The sequence below is a fragment of the Apium graveolens genome, chromosome 1, assembly GCF_009905375.1.
Source record: "Apium graveolens cultivar Ventura chromosome 1, ASM990537v1, whole genome shotgun sequence".
In the NCBI taxonomy this organism is placed as follows: Eukaryota; Viridiplantae; Streptophyta; class Magnoliopsida; order Apiales; family Apiaceae; genus Apium; species Apium graveolens.
Window position 1 is genome coordinate 134959054 of NC_133647.1, and position 21357 is coordinate 134980410.

General features: G+C 33.9%; 1 protein-coding gene across 1 annotated transcript; it reads left to right on the top strand.

Annotated features, from left to right (window-relative positions):
- Window positions 1-13011: 13011 nt before the first annotated feature.
- On the top strand, window positions 13012-21276 carry LOC141667168 (2-C-methyl-D-erythritol 4-phosphate cytidylyltransferase, chloroplastic-like). The gene is given in 15 exon segments (XM_074473560.1): window positions 13012-13493; window positions 14101-14175; window positions 14287-14342; window positions 14942-15021; window positions 15219-15301; window positions 16367-16444; window positions 17318-17386; window positions 18601-18669; window positions 18753-18799; window positions 19676-19766; window positions 19917-19975; window positions 20232-20370; window positions 20738-20789; window positions 20792-20868; window positions 20870-21276. Coding segments are annotated over 15 exon segments (1302 nt in total). The 5' UTR covers window positions 13012-13253; the 3' UTR covers window positions 20957-21276.
- The last annotated feature ends 81 nt before the right edge of the window (window positions 21277-21357 follow it).

The following is a 21357-nucleotide window of genomic DNA, read 5'->3' on the forward strand; positions in this document are numbered from 1 at the left end:
GTATATGGTGAACTTGTGTCCCTAGCCCTCTTGGTATGTGCTCCTGGTTGGGAGCTTGTTTCAATAGTAACATCCTTTTGGGAGGATGAAACTAGAATTAAGCTAATATCCTTATTAACAACCACAGTTTGTTGGGAAACTGTGGAGTGTCTAGGCTTAGGTACACTAATCTCACCAGCCTTATTCTTAGGGTTTCTTTGATTTTCACCATGTCCCTCACCTTGCTCACTCTCCTTCACACTCCCCTCTTTGTGTTTAGTAGATTTTGCAACTGATTTCTTTTGAAAGAAACCAGAAAAGGCTTTCTTAGCTTTGGATTTTGAAATTGTTGTTTTGGTAGCTTGGGTAGGCATATGTTGGGTCAATGACACAAATGCCATAGCTACACTTGAAGGCAAAGAAATGTGTGAGGTTGGAGGAGTGGAGACAGTGGTGCTTACCTCACTTACCTGAGGTCCCCCCATGATTGGAAAGTAGAAGAGGGGCACCTCCTTTGTGGTAACTTGTCCTATTAAGATCATCAATGACTCTCCTTTCTTGAACCTAATAATTCAGTTTGTTGGTTGGGTTCTCAACAACAATATTCTCAATAAGATGGTTAGCAAGCATCATAAAGAATCTAACATAATAGACACTTTTACCTCTCTTATTAAGTTCCCCTAACTTTTAACCTAACTCAAACATGATCAAGTCACTAAAGTTAAAGTACTTATCAGTAACTAGCATATAAAGCATGTTAAGCATGGAAATGTTAACAAAATCAAAATTTCTTATTTTACCAGAAAATATCTTAGTCACAACATCACACAGATAGCTCCATTCCTTTCTAAGACCTAGCCTCCTAATTTCACTTAACTTAGAAGCTGAAAGTGCATAGCCCATAGAATTTAACATGTTAACTATATCAGTATCTGTGTGTGGGACAGTAGAGGTGTTATATGGAATTCTAAAGAATGATTTGATAATGTCACTATTAATGCAAAACTGCTTACCTTTAAGTTTCACGCCCCAAACAATTACAAAAGACAATATACGAGTAATTATATTAGTTAACAAAAAGAAGTAAATACATCTGAATCCAAGATCTTTACAGGTTTTAGGGTTTGTAATAGCCCAACACTATTAACTATTACAACCTGATTCCAATATCGAGTCCTCACACACAAAATCACTAACTACCTGAGCTCGAACATACGAATCGGCATCACAAGTCTTACACGCTGTCTGCTTGAATCTAACCATATCTGCTAGTTGTAATATCAGGGTAAGCAAGTAGTGAGCCAAATGCTCAGCAAGCGCTAAAATATACATAAACAAGAATAATACATTAACAATGAATTGAAAGATTCAACAATACAGTATCAAGAGATAAACTTTCAGGGTGATGGCATCTTTTAATGTAATAAAACCATTCAAAACCATTTCCTTATCAAAAACCATTTTATGACGCTACGGATTACAACCTGTGATCAGCCACGAAGTAATCCCGAACCTCGCTGGGTTCTAGAATATTAATGGGATCCCTAGGAAACTTTTAAGCCTACAAATTAAGAGCGGAAAGGACTTGCGTCTTAGTCCAGATCCACTATCTAAAGAAAATATGTGTCCCCCTTTGGGACTGGAAATCCAAATTTTAACTTTTTATTTTAAAAAACTGATGCCAAGTGACGGTTAATTTCTTAAATAGTGAGCATCTTTATCAAGGGTTCTAGATCAACTTTGAAGCACAAGGAATAGGTCCACTAAATTTCAAGGCCATGATCAACTAGACTATACTTTATCAAGGGAATTGCAAGGTTTCTATTCACAAGGAATTCGACAATGAGATTTAGCAGGGTTATCAGATAGTATGAAGGAACTAAGTCAAACTAGGTTCAAGGTAATGGTTCCAGATAAGACATAGGTATTGAAATATAAAGAAGGTGAGCATCAGTTCAAAGTATAACAAGGTATCATGTTTTAGGGCTAAGAATAGGGTTATCAAGAAATTATGAACGACTTTTAAGGTATAGCTGACTTTTAGGTATCAAGATAAGGTTACTGAGTATAACTTGCACAGGGTTCCACATGATAATTACTTGGTATATTAGCATGGTATGACTTTTAAATTACTTGCATAGAAATCTCCAAGCAAAGTTAAACTACTTGCAACAGATATTTGAGGGTTCATGGAATTTGTATATAATATGAAAGATAGATTTGAAACCATTTGGATCATATATATCAAGGTGAATTAGAATACTCGCATCATATATAAAAGCTGGGCTAACACTATCTTGCAGTATAAACAAAAAGGTAGGTTGAAACACTTGCTTTGAGAAAGGTTTGACTTGACTGGCAGGTGGGAGCAACTGGAGCTTCACTCGACTTTAATGGCAATTTTACCCTTATCTCGAGAGCCTACACAAAATAATAATATCCTCATTATAATATATACTCACTAACTCAACCTAATTATAAACCGAAATTACTCACATTGGCACTTAGGCTTATATACACAAACACACTTATAATTACTTATAAGTATAATAGTTCACATAACCATATATGTTAAAATAACACATTTAAGTACATAATAATATATCCATACATATTATATTGCATCACTAGGCTTGGATGATCTCACTTCACTTACTCAAGTCACTTAGTTATGCTAAACTAGCCAAAACTCTTAATATCGTCCTCATAACTCGAAGTGCCTTTTCTAAACCATCAAGTTCTTATGGACACTGACTTAGGCCTTACATCTACTGACCTCATACTATCTTACAACTATGGTGGTCAACCTAGGCCTCACTCATAAGTTCCCTAAAACTAAAGGTTAAGTGATTTTGCTCATTATAGTGATTTCAGGGTGACACCAATGGGTTTATGAGTACAATTGACACCCTTACACTTCAATTTAACTCTCAAACTTCTACACTAGACTATTCTGATCATAAGTCAACTCTCAAACTTGGTGTGGCTCAAGGGCCTAGCTTGGGCCTACCTGGGCCTAAGCTTAAAGTCCAATGTTCCCCTATTTTCTGAACAGAAAAGTGTCCAGTTTTGCACTAACTTATGACACATGATTCTAACTCAATTCCTATGAACTATGGCTGTAAAAACTCCTCTAACACTCCCTCTAACTAGGTCTAACCAATGCCTAGTGAGGGCCTACCCATGACATGGTCGAAACTCCTCATTTCTAAGTTGCAACAAAATTGTCCCCTGCTGGACAGATTCTAAATTTTGGTGTGTGCACCTCACTAAATGGTTGGGTTTCTCTAATTTGTGACTTCTAGGCTCAATTATACCCCAAGTATTAACTGCCCGTGGCTTGGGCCTAACAATGCCTAAGAAATGCCCATTCAAAATCAACACAAAACTCACATGCAAATCTGGAAAAAAATTCAGGATTCTATCCTAGCCTCTCCACCTTAACTCCCACTTCAAAATCAGTTATTAAATCTCAACCAAGGAAAATTTACTACTATAAGACTCTAAAATAAGGCCTCAACCAATAATGGAGATCATCCATGCCCTATAGTACCAACATGCAAAATAAAACTTAACATGCAACTCAAGATGATCACTAAATCAAGTTCGACTAAACAAGAGGGTTATTAGCTCATAAATTTGACTTAAAATACTTAACTACTTTAAAAGATCATGCACACTACCTTTTAACAACTAAGATCAAGCATAATATCCAGGAAACAATTCGTTTTAAGCACATATAAGGTCGAATTTAACACAAACTAAGCATGCATGTACATTTTCGAAAAGAAGAGCATATATAACATGATTATACTTGAAAATAATGCCCTATCTCTAACATGCAAAGTACAATATGACTTTACAACTAAAGTTCAGTAGCATGCAAAGGTTTTAAAAGAGTTTTATTCAGGGAAACATTTAGTTTATGCACATAAAAAGTATATCTCATAGAGAACTCTTTAATCCACATGAATTAAGAGTTTCTCTTTGGAGATCATATAAAATCAAGACATGCAAGCATTAAACTTCATCTCGTAAGCATGGAACTTCTTATAAAGTGTATATTATATGAATGGGTAATGGAATTATACTAGAATGGCAAGGATTTGATGAAGAAAAATTGAAGGGAATGGGGGAAGGGCTTCGGCCGAATGAAGAAAAAGAGAGGGGGAAGAGAGAAAATTTGAGAGTGAAAATGATGAGCTTGAGTGGAGTGTGGTTTTGGGTTAACTCCTCTCTTTATGGTTCATCATGCACTAATTCAATAGTGGAATTTGGAATGTACTAAAGTGCCCTTCTCCAATAACCAAGAAAAAGTGCATGCAAGGGTAGTTTAGTCTTTTGGTGGATAGAAGAAGGTTAATGGGGTATGAATTGTCTCTTATGCCCTTTTAAATTGAATTGGAGGGTATTTGCATGCTTGGGCAACTAAGTAATTTGCAATTTAAAAATCAACTAATTTATATAAAACAATTTATATATATATAAATGCACCTCCATAAATTACAAAATAAATATCATAAAATAGCTTATGATTTTAGAAATTTAATGATATAAAATTTGAAAATTTATTGTTAAAAGATTTTTAAAATCGATTTTCATATAAAATGAAGTACTTTTGATTATCATTTAAAATACTAAATGATAAGATTTTCTTTTCAAAATTTTTTTATATAAACTATTACATTAAACACTTAGTTTATAGGCACTCAGTCATATAGATCATCCAAATTTATAATTCCGCACAATTTAAATTTTAATTATAAACACACAATTATATATAGATAGGGTTTAGAAATACCGTTCTTAACATCCTCTCCCCCTTTAAGGATTTTGTCCTCAGAATCTAGGAGAATAAGTGAGGTTATCGGCTACGCATATCCGACTCTAGTTCCCACGTTGACTCTTCAACCTTGAGATTTCTCCAAAGTACTATTACCAACTTGACCAACTTATTTCTAAGACTCTTCTCTTGCTAGTCGAGTATTTTGACAGGTTGCTCCACACATGACAGGTCTGCTTGAATCTCTATAGGTTCATATTCTATCACATGGTTGGCATCAGGATTATACTTCTTAAGTAATGACACATGAAACACGTTATGCACATGCTGATACTGAGACGGAAAAGCTAATTCATAGGCCACATTCTCTACTTGACTCGAGACTTCAAAAGGACCAATATATCTAGGTGCTAACTTCCCTTTCTTGCCAAATCTAGACAATCCTTTCCTCGGTGATACTTTCAGCAATACGGCTTCACCTACTTGAAATCTGATATCCTTACGTGCCGGGTCTGCATACTTTCTTTGCCTATCTTGAGCAGCAAGTAATCTCTTCTGAATCAAGTTAATTGTCTCATGCATTTGTTGCACCAATTCCGGGCCTAAAATATTTCTTTCTCCCACTTCATCCCAGCTGGTTGGTGATCTGCACTTCCGTCCGTATAAAGCTTCGTATGGTGGCATGCCAATACTGGTGTGATAGCTGTTGTTATAGGAGAATTCTACCAATGGAAGGTGGTCGTCCCAACTTCCCGCAAAATCAATCGCACAGCTACGCACCATGTCTTCAATTATTTGAATTGTCCTCTCGCTTTGACAATTAGTCTGCGGATGATACGCCGTACTCATATTCAACTTAGTGTCAAGACTTTCTTGAAATTGCTTCTAGAATCTCGAGTTAAATTGTGGATCTCTGTCTGAAACTATTGATACAGGTACGCCATGTCGTAATACGATTTCACGCACATACAGGTGGACCAATCGGTCCAATGAAGACCTCTCGTTAATCGAAAGAAAATGTGCCGAATTCGTAAGGCGATCAACTATAACCCATATAGCGTCATGTCCAGATTTCATTCGTGGTAATCCTACTATAAAGTCCATGGAAATGTTTTCCACTTCCATTCCGGAATCTTTAAAGGATGAATTAATACACTTGGTCTTTGATGTTCTGCCTTCACTTTCTGACAAGTATAGCACCTCGCAACCCATTCTGCTACTTCTCGCTCATATTTGGCCACCAAAAGTTCTGCTTCAAGTCCTGGTACATCTTGGTGCTTCCCGGATGGATTGAAAATCTAGAATTATGAGCTTCTTGCAATAACTCATTCTTCAATTCAGTCACATGAGGAATCCAAATTCTTGAGGAAAACCTTAATATACCTTGTTCATCCCTTTGAGTACAAATCTCTTCTCCGATCAGTTGATTATTCTCCTGTTTCATCACTTCTTCCTGATATTTCTTTATCTTTTCCAACAATGATGGCTGAAAAGTCATAGTACGATAAATCTCCTCAACTTGTCCGCAAGCACACAGTTCTAATTCAAATCTCCTGATTTCTCCAGATAATTCCTTTGATACCGCTGCCATATTCAACCTCTTTTTCCTACTCAAAGCATCAGCTATCACATTCGCTTTTCCTGGATGATAATTTATCGAGCAATCATAGTCCTTAATTAATTCCAACCATCTCTTTTGCCTCATATTGAGCTCCTTCTGAGTGAAAATATACTTCAAACTCTTGTGATCCGTGTAGATCTCACACCTTCCTCCGTAAAGGTAATGTCTCCAAATCTTAAGTGCAAATACTATAGCAGCTAATTCAAAGTCATGTGTAGGATACTTTAATTCATGTGGTTTTAACTGTCTTGACGCATACGCAATCACCTTGTTGAGTTGCATTAGCACGTAACCCAGGCCCTTATGTGAAGTATCACTGAAAATCACAAAGTCTCTTTAATCGTCTGGTAATACTAGTACCGGAACTGTAACCAGCCTCTGTTTCAATTCTTGAAAACTATCTTCACATTCTGCATTCCATTCAAATTTCTGATTCTTCCTAGTCAACTTACTCAATGGCGTGGCGATTTTCGTGAAATCTTTACCAAACCTTCTATAATATCCCGCCAATCCTAGAAAACTTCGCACTTCCGTCGGTGTCTTTGGTGTCTCCCAATTCATAATTGCCTCAATCTTTGTCGGATCCACTTTGACTGCTTCATTTCCAATAACATGTCCCAAAAATTGAACTTCCTTTAACTAGAACTCACACTTAGAAAACTTGGCATACAACTTCTCTTGTCGGAGTATCTCCAATGTTAACCATAGATGCTGCATATGTTCTTCTTCTGACTTTGAATATATAAGAATATCATCAATGAATACCACTACAAACTTGTCCAAATACTTTTTAAATACCCGGTTCATCAGATCCATAAATGCTGCAGGAGCATTAGTCCACCTAAAAGGCATTACTAAGAATTCATAATGTCCGTATCTTGTTCTGAATGCTGTCTTCAGGATGTCATCTTCTTTGATCTTTAATTGATGGTATCCTGATCTTAAATCAATCTTGGAAAAGCACTTAGCTCTTTTCAGCTGACCAAATAAATCATCTATCCTTCGAAAAGCACTTAGTTCCTTTCAGCTGACCAAATAAATCATCAGATCCAAATAAATCATCAATCTGGATGATTTGCATGCCTTAATCACTTCATATTCTCGTTCAAGCTGCTTCTTTAAAATCTCTTCTTTCTTTAAGGACTCAGTTACTTCATCCTTAGCAATCTTATACTCAATTCTCAATTTCTCAAATTCAATAAACTGAGACTCTAGCACATTATTCCTCTCACTTAAAAAAACAAGTTGTTTTCTTTGATTTTAGCATTTTCCTTAGTGAGGGACTTAAGTGTAACACGTAGGTGATATAATTCTGTGGACATGTCATTTATTGCATCATTACACTCAGCTTTAGATAAATGTGTTAGGTTAGTGGTGATTACCTGATTGCTTGAAGAACTTATTTCTGTTTCATTAGATTTAGCCATTAGGGCTAGATTAACATAGATTGTTTCTTCATCTTCATCCAATTCATCTGCAGCCCGATCATTCTTATGTGGATGAAAGCCCTTTCCTTTTGTTTGAGCAACTCAAAGTATTTATGTTTATAATCAACAGGCTCAAACTTCTTGTTAGAATCAGACTTTCTACAATCACTGGCAAAATTCCCTGCCAAGCCACATTTGAAACATTTGAATTTGGATTTATCCACCATATTTCTATTTGGCTTGGCTGCTCCAAAATATTTTTTGAATTTGAGCTTGGCAAATCTTCTGGATAGGAATGCTAGATGTTCATCAATATCATCCATGTCATCTTGGCTCAAGTGATCTTCATTTTCAGCTACCATCCCTTTACCCTTGCTTTCACAGACCTTTGATGTAGACTCAACAGCTTCTACCTTCATCTCTTTCTCCTTCTCTAACTCAGCAACCAGTTCTATGGACCCTCCTTTCTTCCTTCCTTTCTCCATCCTCTCATCTTGCTCTATTTCAAGCTCATAAGTTTTTAGGATGCCATACAGTCTCTCCAAGGTGAACTCCTTGTAATCCTGAGAATTTCTCAATGAGACTGTCATTGGCTTCCACTCTTTTGGAAGATATCTAAGGAACTTGAGGTTAGAGTCTTTTGTTTGATAGACTCTTCCATGCAACTTTAGAGCATTTAGTAGCTTTTGAAATCTACTAAAAATATCAGTAAGAGACTCATTTTCTTCACAGTGGAAATGCTCATATTGCTGAATCAGTAGCTGCATCTTGTTCTCCCTTACTTGCTCAGTACCATCACAAATAATCTGGATTGTGCCCCAAACCTCTTTGGTTGTTTTACAGTTAATGATGTTATCAAACCACCATCAACTCCATTGAACAATATGTTCATGGCCTTCTTATCTTTCATGACTTGCTCAATATCAGGGTCTGATCATTCATGCCTAGGTTTGGGAACAGATGGTTCATTGCCAGTTGCGGCTCTCATTGGTACATGTGGACCTCTCTCTATGCAATCCACATAAGCCTCATCTTGAGAAAGAAGATGGAGGTGCATCTTCACCTTCCAGTGGTGACAATTGTCTTTGTCCAGAAATAGAAATTTGACTCCAACATCCTTCTTGTTCATCTTGTTGTTTGTTGTGATCTTTATACTCTTTGTACTTCAAGAGCTTGCTCTGATACTGATTGTTTCCCTAATAATACAACAAGAATTACAGAAGGGGGGTTGAATGTAATCGTGGCTACTTTTTCAGATTTTAAAACAGTTCTAACTTGATAAATATAATAGTGTTCGATTAGCAGTTGTGCGGAATAAAAAGATGATAGAAATCAAAACACTAAGTAATAAAAACGAAGGCTTTTAAAATTTTTTGATGGATTTGAAAGTATCCACCATATATATATATATATATATATATATATATATCAAATGAGAACCCTATGAAGCTTGAATAGCTCACAGCTGCTTACAAGTTTGAATAGCTAAACTATAGAGAAATGCTTACATGATATAGCTTGATATATTTCTCTGAAAATGTATCTGCTTAGTTAATTGATCTACTTTCTACACTTGGTTTATATATCACCAAGTTTATATTACAATAAGACAAGATAATAAAACAAAACATATCTAGTGTAACTTTATGCTACTTCACTACTCTATTCCAGCATCTTTGAATATCTTCACAATTGCATGGAAATGGTAATGCTTCTTTGTTCTCAAATTTCTACTTAACAGGCTGCCACATTCCTTTTGCAAACACCCAACGCATGTGACTTTGTGTCACTGTCAACAGCTATTTGAATTTGATCATCCGTCGGGTCTATGTTTGTCATCCGTTGGGAAGCTTTGTTGATCATCCGTCGGGAGTCTTGTATATTATACGTCGGGTGTCTATTTGTCACTTGACTCCATTTCACATATACAGAATTACAAGACATCTCATATTTACAATTAATCAACCTATTCTGCATATCAATCTAGTAGTCAACATGACTTATAGAACCCTAAGCAATCTACTTGACTAGTACATGTTGTTTGCAGAAACGTGCTACATTTCTTATTATTACATAAGTTACTAACTCGATGGATGTTAATCTGTCATCCATGGGACTGTAAAGTTTATCCGTCGGGACTATATTGGATCATCCGTCGAGTGCTACAAAATACACTAAGTTAAATCTACTAACATGATTTGTTTAACTTATCATCAAGTTCACAACATATTCCTAACAAAATGTTCTAAGTCAAATATCGAGAAGTCACAGATCAAGGAATGCTGTAAAGTATATCGAGAAGTACTCAAGCTTATCGAGAAGTCAATTTGAATTGTAGAGAAGTCATTTCTCTTGTAGAGAAGTCATTTCACTTATAGAGAAGTCATATTCCCTATCGAGAAGTCAAAACGCAAGTAGAGATATGGAAATTTCGTCAAGTCAAAACGTATGTAGAGATATGGAGATGTCGATAAGTCATTTAAATATGTAGATAAATGAAGATATTGATAAGTCATTTATACATGCAGAGAAATGGAGATATCGATAAGTAATTTACACATGTATAGAAGTGGAGATATCGACAAGTCATTAAGACATCACGATACAAACATCTCTATACATTTTGAAGATCTCGATAACAGCTTCAATTACAGAATACAACTATCATGAAGATTCAAACTTATCAGTTAACAAATTGTTTTATCATTAAAATGAAAAGTCTACAAATCCCGCTTGAAGAGTGCAAGATCAAGGGTCAATGGACAAAGGAGTGTAGCAGACCTAGAAGATTGTATGTTGATATGCAACACTTGAAATAGAAATAGAGAAAATAGCTTTAGAAATTATTTAGCCTATTTTAGTGTAATCTATGTAAACTGTGCATGTTAGTCTATAAAGCATGTCACGGGTCTTTTGTTCAGTGATAACAAACAGACTAGCTTTTCTTGTATTTTCTCAACTAATAGACAAGTTCTTCAAATATCAAAAACTTAGATTTGTAATACAACATATTTGGTTTAATAAATGATCAAGTAAGTTTTGATAATTGTATTTCTATTTCTTTTATAATTAATATGTTATCACTACAAATTACTTAGCCGGTTGAGTCCTAGTAAGTCAAAATACTTAGCTTGATTTTCTTGAAAACAAAATACAAAGTTTTTAAGTAAAAATAAAGAAACACACATTCACCCCCCTTTTGTGCACATTTCATACCTAAAAACATGATCTTTTTTTTTATCGTAGGTAACCCGCAGCCGCTACCTTTGGGTTCGCACTGGGTAAACCCTACGGGCTCACGCAATAGCCTGCAAATCACGTGAACCAAGGTAAACCGCATTTAAGCGACAGGCTCTGACTCAGGAGGCATAATCATAAATTCTCCTCCCGTGGGATTCGAACTTGTGACTAAGAGTATAGTTATCCCCTCTTTAATCAACTGAACCAAGCCTTGCGGGCAACATGATCTTATTATTACTTATATGATTCTAACTCACTTACACTAAATTTTGTCAATTAAAATCTTTAGAATAAAATTTTAATTTTTTTTAATTTTAAAAACTCCCTATAAATTAATAGTTATTAATTTATCGATACGCTACTATTATAAAAGAAACATGATTTTATTTGATCGGTTATTTAACATTTTTTCTACAAATTGGTTATCACTTTCAAAAAATTAAAATGTATTTATTTATTTTAAAAATAAATAACGCATGTATCCAACATAACTAAAAAATATTAATATTTCAGTTAAAATCTATACTACTTACACTCAATTTCTTCCCAAATTCTTATGCTAAAAAGATCAAACTCTTTCAAAGTTATTCAAACAATCAAAATAATAAATAACAAATAGAAAAAAAAATCAAAAGGGTATAAGTTTAGGGATTTCAAATGCCAGCATTATTTTAAAAATAAAATTGATAACATAAAATAATTTATAATAAAATAGAAAATAAACCAAAATTCAATAATAAATAATATTATCATCACATGATTTCTAATTTAAAATGAAATTTCAATTTCAAATATAAAATTATATAATAATAGAATAATAAATATTAAAATTAATCATTGTATCGCACACTCGTATTAATTTACGAGAAATGATAGAATTCCCAAATATCTGTCCCTGAATAGGTACTAGATGACAATTGGCAAGATTTTTTTTTATTTTGACGACCAGGCGAAAAAATTATTGAGACATTAAAACCCAGTTAGAATAAACCTCCAAACTATCTACAATCTGATTGTAAAATAAAAAATAATATAAATAATTAACCATTTTGTTTTCAGAATGTTTAATATATAGAATATCTAAATTATTTAATCTAAAAGGTATTACAATAAAATCTAGAGAAATTCAACCAACATTAGTTGTGAAACTAGTTGCATCACAATTGACATTCACATAAGTGTCATCTGTAGCCCAATTTTCAAAACTATGAGTTGCATCAACAAATATTGGAGGAACAAATACCCTAAAATATGAACAATTTTTTGTTGTGAAAGATGAGCTCATGCGATATCCATCATCGTCTAAGATTCGTTGCGAGTCTTACGAATCTCTCAAAATACCATAAAACCTTTAAAAATACCACTGGAACCCGTAACAAGACAAACAAAAACATTAAAATATAACACTGGCATATCAGAAAAATGGGCAGGGCTAATAATCTTGATAACAAGATACTGAATAAAATTTCATCGAAAAAAGATTAGATCTTAATTTTATTAAAAAATTGATAAATAAAAGAGAATATAAAAGAGCAAGGGGAGAAGATGGACCAGAAAGTAGATAAATGGTTGCTAAAAGAGTCAACTCTCAAACTTGAGAGAAATATACAATTGGTAAATATAAAGCATATTTTAAGTAGAGGTAAAATGCGTGTCGAATCCTATGCACTGAATCTCTATTCCTAATATATACAATTTAATCCCCGTCCCTAATATATAAAATTTGTTGGGATGGGAGTAATAATAAAAATGACTAGTTCACCTTGGTTGCTAAGAGAAAAGTACAATTAGAAAGATTTAATTGGTATATATAAAATTTATGTAAAATAGAGCTCAAATGCATGCCGAATACCTTATCCGATATATAAAACAGTCCCCAATATATATATAATTTCTTTGGGACGGGAGTAATAACTTGTATAAAAATGCCGAAGCGTGTGTGTATTTGGCCTGGGTATTATTTTGTTAATTCTAATTAGCCACCGGTGATTTGGGAATTATTTTGTAATCATTTGCATTACTTCTAATATATTATTGTATATATATATACAGTTAATGATTGGTGAATCCACGTTTCAAACAACCATAATCACAAGTATAATTTTGACTAGTATGTTTAAGAATGAATCATCTAACAATTTCCACTCAGACATCCTTAACAACAACCAAATTTTAGTGTGTGTTTTATGTGAGCTTAAAAAAGATGAGTGTTCTAAGAACATGTTTCTCTTTGTCTTCTTGCTCTTCTTACTCACAATTAAGTAATCTTGAAATTTCATCGAACTCCTTCAATTCACTGCCAAATTCCAAGATTTTTCTTCCAATCCCCAAGAATTCTAGTCTAACAAATACCCATAATCCCAAAATCTTATCTTTGAGAAATGATGGTGCAGCTGTTAGTTCGAGAATTTGCTGTTCTGCTAGTGCTTCTCAGCTTATCAAGGTGAGAAACACTCAAAACTAAAAATTATATGATTATACATAAATATGTGTGTGTATATTGAAATGTGGATTTGTGCTGCTTATTCCTCTGTTAGCTCTAAATATTTCATGTTAAGACCATAATTGTTTCGTAGAATTATAATCCTGGACTATGGAGCTAATTTCATGTACTTGAACTGTATTTAGCATTGAAGCTAGCGTATTTATTATTTAGTTTATTTCTATATGAATAATTTATACCTAAGAAGAGGGGTAGGATCAATTAGTACAAAATGAAGTAACAAGTGATCATAATTAGTGAATAGGATTATTATCATCAATAATTTAGTATGACAAAATTGGTGCAAATTTTAGTTTTTTTGGAATTATAATTCGAGAATTAGTTGATAGACGAAGGGTCTGCGATAAGTGGTAGCTTAACATGTCTATTGTCAATTGATGGTATTAACTATTAAGTAATGTCGTCAGGTTTGAGATTACATTATTACTGTCCTGCCATTATTGTTTTGGACAGTACTTTTTTTTAGACACAATTATGTATAGAATTGTTAACCAGGACTCAGGAAAGGATCATAATTGCTAACAATCTGTTGGGGGTCTTTTTATAGGGTTCTGACAAATCTGTGCCGGAGAAAAGTGTTTCAGTAATTCTCTTGGCCGGAGGCAAAGGAAAAAGAATGGGTGTAAGCCCCTCGTCTCTCTTTCATTGTCTTTAAAAATTATGTCCAAATTATGAATGTATTACCTGCTTTTCATCTAACTCATAATGGCTTCGTCATACTTTGAGCATATAGGCAAGCATGCCCAAGCAGTACCTTCCACTTTTTGGGCAGCCAATTGCTTTATATAGGTATATATGATCTAAAGCTACTTACAACAATCTTCATCCAACTTGTTAAACTCAAGTTCTTTTACATTTTGACACCGTATAGAAGTAAAGGATATGCATAGTCACATATCAATAGAAAGATTGAGTTTTCATGTTTGTATTATTTTCTTGTTTATAATATTGGTTCATTTCCTAATAATAGAGGCTTGTATTTATTTTAAAACTGTCACTAAGTGGTTTATAAATGTTCCATAATTCGGGAACTTTACACATCAACTGATATTGTATTGGATCGCTTTTTAGTCTTCACAAGATCAAGAGTCTCTTGTACAGGTTTTATCTTTTCGGTCAGTTTAATCATGTAAACGGGATATATATTTTGTGTCAATTACTCTGATATGTTGAATAATTTTGTTACCGATTTTTTAGATGATAGTCAAAGGATATGATTACCACACAATCTGACCCCACAGAAAGTCCCTCCCCCCAAAAGAAGATTTATTCAGTGTGGTTTATTCATTGTTGTTTATTACAAGAATGAAAGGATAGAAGTATATAGTTCTCACCGTTCTCTTTTCGTCGTATTTATAGCCTTTTAATTTCATATTTATTCTGTGCAGTTTCTACACTTTCTCTCTTATGCCTGAAGTGAAGGAAATCATTGTGGTTTGTGATCCTTCTTACCAAGACATCTTTGAAGGTCAGAGGTTTCTTTCCTTTTTAAGTACATTGAAGTGATGCAAACTTTTACATCCATCTCAACTTACTAAGACAGTAATACCCTATTCTTTCTGCTCTTGATATAGAATGAAACTGCAAACAGAAAAAGTTTCTTTTTTGTTAGGTTGGTGCCGCAATAACGAAAAAAAACAATAAAACTAGCTTCATATCTTTCAGATGCTAAAGAAAAGACTCACGTGGACCTAAAGTTTGCATTGCCTGGAAAGGAAAGACAAGATTCTGTTTATAGTGGATTTCAGGTAGGTGGATGTTGCTTCAATGATGCTTCAGCTCTTCTAAATTAAGTATTCAAGGATGCGTTATAGGTATAAGCATCAAATAAGCTGTTACTAGGCAATTCTGCATAGGCTGCAATGTTGACAACTAGACTTGTTATAATCTAAATAGTAGCTTCTTTCCTGGAGATATTTCTGGTTGTGTTAAAAAAATGTACTTTGTGATGCAACACTGATATTGAAGATTTGGTAATACATCAAATGTAAATATCTACATGAGCTAATGAATATAAACAGAATTCTAGCAAAAGACAGATTCATGATAATAAATTGTATGTGATATTGTGCAACATAATTGAAAAGAGGAATCTCTTATACTTAGTTACCAATATTAAACAAAGTTAAATGACGCAGACCAACTTGGTTAAGAAAACATAGTGGTGAATCAACATACCCTTTACTTCTAAAACTTTAAAAGTTTCCAACCCATCCCTTATTGTGATTTGTAGATTATCCACGTTGATTGTTCTTGCATTTTCTTTGATTTCAAAAGGTAGTAAAGCTACATTTTCTAATGTATCCATAACGTTCTCCTACATGACTCTCCTTTATCTTGATTTTGTACATCTTTTATCTGCTCTTAATTTTGCTTTGCCAACTTCAATGGTATACAGATTAATCAAATCAAATTATTCAAGAATTATATCTCAGCACTGCAGAGTGAAAACTTTTACATGATCTGTTTGTATATTAATAGAATTTACTTTTGGCCCCATAATAGTACTGATACTAATACTAGTAATAACTTATAACCTTATACAGACGGATAATTACTCTATGTTGAAAAGCCTAAAAGAAACTGTTTGATATTTTAAGCTAATTTTTTATTTTTGGTTCAATATGCCATGATAAACAAATAGAGGCTACGGTGGCTAATGATAATACTTGCAATCTACATTGGGATGGTTTGGATGATGTATATTTTTTTTATTTTACCTTTGCATTTCTTGCAATGGTCCCCGATTCTTGTTCCTTGTTTGATTTCGCGTGGCAATATAAGTGATATATTACAGGATATATTTTCTGCAGGCAGTTGATCCAAACTCTATGCTTTTGTGCATCCATGACTCTGCAAGACCTCTTGTGTCATCAAGTGATGCGAAAAAGGTTTGTTTTATTAATGAACCTTTTTTTTTTAAATTTAAATACATCAAAAAAGGGGGGTCAGGTGAAGTGCAGATATTTGATGGAAATGGTAAAAATTCAAACTAGGAGAAATGCAGTGAAGTTTCATGATCCTCATAATATTTCTCATTGCAAATCATCAAAATGTTCATTTCAAATTGTCAGGATTAGTACTGTATTAGCACTTACTGTGTAGTATGGTTGTGTTTTACTGTGCTGTGTTAGTAATAGTATAGGGAAGGGTAGTTCTGTCTTTTCACTAGTCACTAGAATTAGCTAGGTATCAGTGCAGGTCTATAAATACTTGTAATTGCTTGTTGTGCTGATTATGTTGAATATGTGGAAAAGGCATTTGCCACCAACCTCTTTCTCTCTCTATAACTACTTTCTCTCTCTAGGGTTTCTTACTCTAAAACTCTTTCTTCTCTTGCAAGTTTCTCTCTGATTGTCTATCTCTGATCTATATTTCTGCTCTTATCTCTCTGTTTCTTTCTGAATCTCTCTATATTCTCTAATATATCTCTATATCCTAGTTGTTATCCTTACAATTCTGCACTTAAAAATCGGAAAACAACAAAAACAATCAAATATTCAGAAAACTCAAAGTCAGAAACCCTAGTTCCTGACACAAAACAAAATAAGCACATATATTCATTATAGAATTAATTTTCTAGAAAGTGATGGTGCTTGCAAACTTCTCTAAGACAGAACGACCAATATGTTTCATCTTAGATTTCATAAGCAGTTTGCATAGTTAAGGTTGTAAACACATTAAGTTTGAAACTTAAGCTGTGTCATAAAGAAGTCTCAGGTATATAAGAGCATCATAGTTTTCTTGTATTGGTTTCCTGTCAGGTTCTGATAGATGGTTGGCTAATTGGAGCAGCTGTCCTTGGTGTTCCTGCTAAAGCTACAATAAAAGAGGTGCTAGTAATGATCCCATGTTACATTACTTAATACAACCTGCAATCTGGGAGTCCTCATCTAATTTACTAGATGCCCTTCAGACTATCATAGTATAGTAAAAAGAAAAGCAAATACCCACTGTTCCTTGTTCAAAGTACAGTGTGGTAAACTATTTAAAGTGAAGTGAGGTACCAGGTTTTGCCTTACTGTATAAGAGTTTACACACCTTTCTATTAGATCACTATGGTAATGCACTTGGCAGGTTAAATGTGTAGTTCATTTGTAAAGGCGTAAATTTGGATTTACAGTTCTATTTTTTCAATATAAATGATCAAATGACAATAGCTTAATTCCATTTTTGACTCTCAAGAACAACTCCAATAAGGGGTGCCAACGCCATGTGGCATGACATGGCATGGCACCCTTGTCAGCACTCTATCGGAGTTGTTGGGATGCCAATGATGTGCCAAGTGAGGTGGCATGGGATGCCAAAAGCCATAAAGTAGGGTGCTAACTTAATTTATGGGTCCGATCACAAATAGAATATTAGGTTGGCATCTTTTGTTGGCGTGCTAACTACTGGAGCATTTTCAAACAAAAATGATGTGTACGAGAGAAAAATAAAATAGAATATTTTACATGATGTGGCAAAATTGGCACACCTTGAAAGGTGCCAACCATCGGAGTTTCTCTAATGACTACGAAAGATCTATATACTAATATCAGGCTGTTTGTCATTTTAAAAAAAGTACTTGTACAATATAATTATTTATTTTAAATGTAATATTGTAAGAAGTTTAATTCTGCTAAATATATTGTTCCCATAATATTATACTGGCTTCATTTCTGTTGCAAACTTTTCTATTAATAGAATGTAAGTTATATCAGGTTTCATCCAGAATGTATGCATGCAATATTTCTTGGCAATGTACAGAGACTGTTTCCAACATTTGCTTCTTTCGTATACAGAACTAGAAACCATAATGTTGCCTACTAATCTTGGAGATAAATTTGAAATATCTTACTTATTACAGTCTTGCAATTCGTACTTCATCTAAAACTGACATACAATTCATTTCTTCTTTGCCGTAAATTGTCTTCAAATATCTCTGCTGCTAAATTTTTTATTTTCCACCACATAATTGATAATATAATTTTACCTTTGCATAATCAAGCCTTCACGAAATGATGTTACTTAAACCTCCATCACATTTTTGTATATTACCATGCAGGCAAATATGAAGTCTTTTGTAGTAAAAACTCTGGACAGGAAAACACTCTGGGAAATGCAAACCCCGCAGGTTTTGTGACTGATAACTTGCAACATTAGACGGTGAGTTCTTAGAAGGGCTGAGATAATCATTCATGTTTTTTTGTTTCCCAGGTTATGAAGCCGGAGTTACTAAAGAACGGATTCGAGCTTGTTAATAGGTACTGCATATATATGTTGGGTTAAACGTCTGTTTAGTTTATGATCTAATCCAGATCCAATTGTTACAACAGATATGGAAGTCTGTTTAATTGATAATGATTGAAGTAGACGTAAGAACAAAGTGTAATGTGTGTAAGCAAGGTAGGTAGTCAGCTGCCATGAGCTCAAGATAACCCTACACAGCATATCATCTCACTAGTATGAGAGTAACAGCTAAAAACAAAATGCTCTATATTATATAATCTTTAATATTATTTACTAGTGAAATACACATATAATTAGATAAGGTACTTTGCCAGTATTCATATAGCATCAGTTATTCCTCTAATTTAAGTTGAAATAAGGGTGAAGGACAAATTTAGCCTATTTTTACACAAAATTGACCAAAATAACCAATTTCTGAAAAGTTGGCCAACTTTGGCCGATGGGATACCCAACTGTCAGTGGAGTATCCACTTTATATAAGATACTCAACTGTTAGTGGAGTATCCCATATATGAAATACCCAACTACCAGTGGAGTATCTTATACAAATTGGGATACCCAACTGACAGTGGAGTATTCAATCGGCCAAAATTGGTCACTTTTTTCAGAATGGCTATTTTTGTTAAATTTTTTCAAAAATCGGCTATTTTGTCATTTTTTCTTGAAATAATACACATAATTTTGTCAAGTTTATGATCTTCACGGGAAGAGACTATATCTTGGTTTATGCATGAATCAAGTCAATTATAAAATATATTTCATATGATAAGCACAAATTGATTTGTGTCGATTTTAAAGAGACTATTTATTAAGGAGTTCTTTTAATATCTCACTAATGATTAGGAATGTAGAATATATATCGAATCACACTCAGTTGTATGCCTGTGCAGGGAAGGTCTGGAAGTCACTGATGATGTGTCAATTGTGGAGCACCTTAAACACCCAGTTTACATCACAGAAGGCTCTTACACCAACATCAAGGTGATAATAATCTATAAACACAAAAGGATTATAAATAATTCCAGACAATAGCTAGAGAACCTTTTTTCTTATGCGCGTAGTACGTACCTCATCCTGAAATTAGTCATTGTTTATTGACAAGCCAGCATTCTGTTGTCTTGTACTTTGCAGGTTACAACCCCTGATGATATGATACTTGCCGAGAAAATATTAAATGCCACTTCATCTTGGTAATATTCCTGTCCTTCATAGTAAATTATTGCATATACATTGTCATCTTTAATAAGTCATATTTAAGCCACCTAAACAGGACATTGCTTTAAGAACATATATTATATGCTGAACTTTTCATTTTTAGAAGCAAACTTAGAAGTCTTACAGAGCAAAAATAATCTTTAGTTTGTGTTAGCATTTTGGTATTATTTTTTAATAAACTATGGCTGATCAGAGGTTTGACTTGTTATCTCAAATTCATTCTGGTGGCAGCGGCACCATTAATAGTGCTAAATCTTCCGTAAATGAGGCACCCCAGGCACCTGAGCCATCATTAAATCAGGAGTATGTAGTTCTAAAGAAAGAAGATATTGCTCGTCTCCATGCAATGCTCCCTCATCTTCCTCCTGAGGTATATATTTTCAAATTTATCCGTAGTTGTCTAAACTGTGTGTAGTGTGCATGCTCCATAATTATTCAAGCATTATGGTCAATTTGTACTATATGTATGCATTTTGAATAAATACATAATGTTTTGTTATAGCTATTTTCCAAGGAATCTTTTTACTCGAATATATAAATTTGTGGGTAAACAATAAATTATCCAATCGTGTTCTATACCACACACGCACACATTACACCTGTCTTTATTACTGAACTTCATTTCTGCAGCTAGCTGGAGTTTCAAACAGTTATATACTTCTGTTTAAAATTTGTTTGTGGCGGCACACATTTTTATTTCTTACTAAAATTGTACGTTAATTTATCAATGTTTGCAGAGTGGCAAGGCAACCATCGTTGAAGCAGCAGCAAACTATATTAAAACACTAGAAATCAGGTTAAGGAGCTACAAACTCTAAAACAAGTAGAGCTCAACAGTACTGAAACCATGGACGGTAGGATTCTCCCATTCAGCTGTTAATCAAGAAATGCCACATGCGAAAATGATGGAACCTTTTGTAGCTAATCAAGTACTTTCATCAAACACTAATTTATAATCTACTGTGTGTCACACCATACATGTATGTAAATATTACTGATGCAACCTCTGATACTAATTAGGAGGCTCACAGGGGTCTTTCCAAGACAATTCCGGTAGAAGTATCACAATGGCTGCAAATGTACTAGAGATTTATCTGTTCTGGTTGAGTTATTGAGTTGCAAAACCTTCAAAATCTTGCAGAGCAGCAGCTCTAAGAATGATTTTTTTTTATTATCTGTAGAAGTTTATTACAGTAATGCACTGTTTTGTTTCTGGAAGCAGTATATGAATTTCTATCCCTGGGATTTTAATATTTTAAGCAAACATTAAAATGCTTCTGAAAGTTCTCCAACCTGCAATAGGATTCCTTTGCAGTAACAATTATGCAGCTCATCTTCCATAAAATATAGTATAAAA